The 5,881-nt window shown below is 40.7% G+C and overlaps 1 protein-coding gene across 1 annotated transcript in view; it reads left to right on the plus strand.

Annotated features, from left to right (window-relative positions):
• Positions 1–213: 213 nt before the first annotated feature.
• Positions 214–5,881, plus strand: part of LOC138010966 (uncharacterized) — a 6,463-nt gene continuing 795 nt past the window's right edge. The window contains exon 1 of the mRNA XM_068857983.1: positions 214–677. Coding sequence (XP_068714084.1) covers positions 419–677 — 259 coding nt within the window. The 5' untranslated portion in view covers positions 214–418. The remainder of the gene's footprint in view (positions 678–5,881) is intronic.

The following is a 5,881-nucleotide window of genomic DNA, read 5'->3' on the forward strand; positions in this document are numbered from 1 at the left end:
ACTGGGAACTTCGAAGAGGAATTTCGTCAGGCTCTATTTTTCATTTCACCAACTCCACAGTACGTACCACGCGAAACTAAAAGAGAGCCTTATCGCAGGTTATTTCCGAATAAACTCCGATAAACCGTTCTTGCAAGCGTTGCTATCGACGGATTGTAATTTGAGCAATAATGTGATTGGTCCGAAATAAACCAATGAAATCAAAGTTGTAATGCCATGACAGCCTTTTTGCACTTCTTTCCACTTTTGCCTAAGTGCGACAGTGTACTTTCTTTTTGCGTAAAAGACGCAATATGACGTCATTCGAAAGTGTTATGATGTTATCTATCACTCAATCCCTATCAGTTCTCAATATTTGAAGAGTGTGGGGTTTGAAAAGCATGATATAAGCACCTACCGTCTCAAATGCGGTATCAAAATGCGTGGATCTTCTCTTTTCCTGGTGCAAGTGGTTACGATGTTTGCAGTTAAAGCTGTTAACTCTGCGCCAGTTAAGAAAAACAGCCTGCTGGGTTCTCCAGCCACTGGATGCAACGCAGAGCCGACGAACAACTGCAATTGCCATTGTAACGTGTTTCAAGATTCACGTATTACCAAAGCTGTGAATGCATTGGAAAACAAAGTAGATCAATTCATTGAAGTCGTCAACGAAACAGCCCCTCCAGGCCTGTCGCCAGGTATCATGATACTAATTTTTGTTTGGTTTGTATTAATTAAGTAAGCCAAATTAACATCTGTTACGTTTCATCAGCTCCGTCCTGCAAGGGGCAGTTTGACAAAGACAAACTAAGTTTATATGCATGGCTTTCGGTTGTTTTAGAGGCTGTCGGAAAGAAAAGGACGTAAAATTTGAAATTTAAGACGTCATCCCACGCAGTGAAAGTTCACTCCGCTTTCCATTTCCATTTGAGGTCTGTCAAATATGCAGAACAATGTTACCGGCTGGTATCAAGCTGTGCATGCGTTGGGGTTGGAGTGGCGCCCATCCCTGCAGTAATAACGGCAGAAACCATATCTTGTCTTATCTTGTCTCATGGTTGCTGGCTTTCTAGATTTGCTGCTTGCAGGCGGATGGCAAATTGGAGTCCATTACGCTCTTTAAAGATCCAACTTTCATTTTGGTTTCTTAACGCTATTATGCATGTTTTTATTGGCTTTGCGACTGTTTCTACGCTGCTCCGTAAGCTGAAAGCTCTAAATATTGCCATGCCGTTGTGAGGATCCGGTAGACGCATTGATCAAAGCATTCCCCTTCACAAATGTTTCTTGCATTGGTTTGCAGTCCCCGACTTTGCGTCATATGTGTATTTTTAACTAGGATTAATCCACAAATATGAAGTGTTTGTCTTCGGATATTGCATGCGGTTTTCCCCTCTCTTTGTGCCTGTTTCTACGCTGCTTCGTAAGCTGAAAGCTCTAAATATCACCATGCCGTTGTGAGGATCCGGTAGACGCATTGATCGAAGCATTCCCCTTTACAAATGTCTCTCGGTTTGCAGTCCTTGACTTGGCGTCATATGTGTGTTTTTAACTAGGAGTAATCATCAATTATGAAGTGTTTGTCTTCGGATATTGCATGCGGTTATTCCTTCTCATCAAAAAGTAACAATTGATTTGGTCTTTATTTCAATTACATTTGATTTGCACATTCCTGAATTACTTAATAGAGATCTTGTTCGTGGCTTTAAAATTTACATGGTTACTGACTGCAAATATAGTTTCGTTGCCGCACTATTGCCTTTTCACTCGCACATTTAGGGCTCTCTCATATTATTCCTCCCATTTTTAACACTGAAAATTCCATTTTGGCAAAAACAAAAGCTTCTTTGGCTAGGGGCGTTTGAAATGCCAACAGAAAACATTTATTACTGTTAAGCTTTTTAAGTGTACAATATGTAATATAGAATATCGACCGCTTAATACCGCTTTTATATTCCAAACTATCACTCCCTTCTCATTAAACGGTTCTTTATGTCAGGTCTAACTTTTAACAATCATTTTGCGTTTATTTTGTAACTTCCTACAAGTGCGGAGGCGTTTCAAGTATGTAGAATGATGCTTTAATTTCTCATTTGCTCTTTCCGGCTTATTTTTTTCTTCTTGACGACAACAAACATACTTGATATTCTTCAGGACTGGCTGGAATGAAAATGACCTGCATGATATCGGCTTTGTCAACCAGCGTCCCTTAAAATTTTATTTTCTGATTGTCTTACCTTCCCAGAGAAGCTTATTTTGAGAACTAAACTCCCCCCCCCCGGGGGAGGGGGATGCTCGTCGGAAATTTTAAATTAAACCCCCCAAAGGAGACCAAGCTGGGCGTGGCCCAGGCTTTTTTGACCCCTAAAAGAGACTATATTAAAACACAGAGAAATAAAACGGTGACGTTTAATGACGGCAAAGACATTATCATCTAATACTTTCACTTATGCATCAGTCAATTCCAGCAGTGCCCATCCCCCCTTCCCCCCGGGCTAACCCCCGGGCATTAACATTTTTTTTTAAAATGAGCAAATTCCCCGGGGTGGGGAAACATAAGCTGTCTAAATGCCTCGGGGTGGAGACGAAGAAAGATGGCAAATGCCCCGCCCCCGGCATCGAAATAGCCGTATTCATGTCGGTGATCATTTTTTGATAAAACAAATATAGTTCACCCTGTCTCTGTGAAGAATCAAGACAATTTAAATGATGATGAATCGCATTTTAAGCTCGCAAGATTGGTCTTCAAGATCGCATCATTTGAATTCGCAAACCTTCTGTATTTTAACTCCACTTTCATGAATTTAAAAATTGCTAGGTTAGTTTTGAATGCGAAATGCGAAGTAGTCGTGTTTACGCAGTCTTCACGTCAGTGATTGTTTTGTGATATTAGATCACCTTGTCGCTTTTATATATTCATATGCTTACAAGTATATAAATAAAGAAATACCTACAATTGAGAAAACATACCTTTAAAAACATCCACAAGTTTTTCGAGTCCGTGACGGAGAAGCCAGTCTTGAGATTGAGTGTACCAATCAGAAAGCTAGAAACACAATACCTGAGGTCGAACATTTCATAACTTCGATATAAGATTTGCTTCCGTACGGCAAACCACGTCACGCTCTCAGTGTAGCCACTTGAATGCAAGTTAAATCAACCCTAGACAGCTCCCTTTGAATCATGTAGAGCAACGACGGTTTTCAAGCAAAACGAACTTGCTGCCCAAGAAATCACAGCGTTTTATTGTCATGCATAATGTCACGAAAGAAAGTTGAGTAGCATATTCAGATGCGTCAGCTAGCATTGACAACATTGCAAATCTTCGGTTTGAAAAGTTTGAGATAGCCAGCATAAGATATACTCCCAAGTTGGACTTCTAAATTATAATGTACTTTATTGAAGTGTCAAGAGCACTATTTAGGTACACTGTACACAGAATAAAATCAAATCAAATTTTGATTGTTGGAATTTGTTGGATGTCGACTGATAGTTTTACCACAATTGCTTGTAATCTCGCAATCTGATTGACTAATTTGCCGTTGTCGGTGAGAATCTAGACAACGCTGTTCGCGTCATTCCCGCGTCAATTTGTCACGCGATGTAATAGCCAACCAGGAACGCTCCTTTTGGGAAACAATCCAATTATATTGCGAGAAAGATATAGACAACGCTTTGCTCTTTCTTTGTGTCATGATTTTGGTCACGCTCTGAAGTAAACTCTTTCTTTGCCGTTGAATATTGTGGTAAAAAACAAATCGAAAGTAGTTCAGCGTTGTCTTTACTCTTATCGACAACGATATTCGTCATCATGTGTGCAGTGGTCAAAATTTGTTGTGAAGACAACGCTGACCACTTTCGATTTGTTAATTCGACAAGTCGTTATCACAGCAACACTCTTACACACATCAAGTTAAGGAATAAATTCCCTATCTGTACAGTTATCCGACAACCTCGTTCCCAGGGTGTCTCTTCTCTGCCTCCTTTGTCGTGGGAACGAGGTTGGTAATCCGACATATCAGAGATGACGTCAAAACGTGGTAAGAACAAAAAAGTTGGACATGAGGCCATAGCAGAGTGTGTCACTGATGTTGTTTTCCCATTTTGACGCCTTCTCTGATCTATTACTAGAGACGTTAAGATCTACGACGACGACGTCGGTCGCACCGCCACAAAACAATGATAAAATTGGTTAAAAGAGCATAAATAATCGTACTCCACGCGCGACGCGCTGCACGGAATTTAGCATACTTTTGTTTGCTGTACTCTGCATAATTAACGACGACATGGGAACACCAAATTTGAGGCTCTGACGACAACGTGCGCTTACAAAATAATGTGAACCTTTCATTCCCTTTTTTTCTCTTAAACCATTCGCACCGTTTTATTTTTAGGATACTTCGCCCACATTATACGACGTAAACGAGATAAAATAATCGCGAAAGACAAAATTATACTCCGGCAAAGTTAAATTTTGAGGTGGGTTTTCGTCGACGTCGCGGTCGTAGATCTTAAGGTCCCTACTCAAATCAGACACGGCTACATGGAATCTATTCTTTTATATAACAAAGAATTAAACGTTTTTGATGATGACGTCAGCTATGCGTCGGTCGTCCAAAAGATCATAAGTGGGAACCAATTAAGACGCGTGCATTATTATATAATTGCCATTTTATTTTAAGTGGTGAGCTGTTAAAGCCTGTTCACTTATACCAATTAGCTCCAATATGCTTGTCAACTCCGTGAATTTATCTGTTTTAGTAATTTAAAACCAAATTTAGCCAGGGTTGATATTTTTTCTTTAACTTCTAGTTTTTCTTTAACTTTTTAGCGAGTTTGGATTAAAACACTAACTTATCCTCCTTTTGATTTATCACTTAGTAAACCTGTCTTCCTTTCATTTGCATCTTGGAAATAGAGAGTTTGTGTGGGAATGGGACCTCAATAAAAATGGTGGATTTGATGCAAATGAGGCTGGAACCTCCGTCCGCCATTTTGTTTTGGCTGGATGACTAGTCCATATGTGGACCGGAAGTGCCCTGGAAATGACGTCGTGTGTCACACCAGACCTGAAATACCATAGCCTAAGCCTTAACCCTAGCGCTAAATCCAAAGCAACGAACTAGCGCCACCCTTCACCCAAGTTACTAGGGAATTCTCTCAGTTACACACTCGAATTGAGTTACTCCTGTATACTCGGAGTTACTCCACCAAAATGAGTAGAGACCAAACTGGCACTGTTCAGGTCATACACGGTGTTACTCATTTTGAGTCACGGAGCCCCAATTTGAGTTACCCCCCACCACCAAAACAAATGAGTAGGGAGCACACCAGGCACTTGCAATCGAGGCTGAAGCATTCACGTGACCTAATGTTCGTGTCTCTGGTTTAATCTGAGCAAGTCATTTGTTTTCTCTCTTCTTGTTCTTCTGTCGTAGGGACTGGTTATGGCTCAGACAAATGCGTTAATATTTTGGAGTTCCTTTTTTAAACAATACCTTGTTTGTTGATTTTAGCAGCCGCTCTCATTAAAATTTGCGAACTCGATCTTTTTGTTTTGCAACAACTTTTTTTCAGCAAAGAAAATCACGAAATTGAATTTAGAGTTCTTCGAAAACTTTCCCTGCTGGCAGAGGTCTCTTTTCTTTTTTCTTTCGCCGGACTGACGAGTACGAGAAAAGAGACCTTTGCCATGGGTTGAAACTCATTGTGTTGAGTATGCGCGGTGGTTACTTAGCGATCGAGTCCTCACGTGATACTTCACGTTTTGTGGGCTCCCTTAACAACAGCGGAAGTACTGTAAAGGAATGCACGGGACACAGGGTGCTCAAGCCACAATCAGGAAACATATCATTGGGCATGCGGTTTGAAGAGTTTCCGTCCAAGGTTGTGGACGGCGGTT

Source organism: Montipora foliosa, chromosome 7 (assembly GCF_036669935.1).
Source record: "Montipora foliosa isolate CH-2021 chromosome 7, ASM3666993v2, whole genome shotgun sequence".
NCBI lineage: Eukaryota > Metazoa > Cnidaria > Anthozoa > Scleractinia > Acroporidae > Montipora > Montipora foliosa.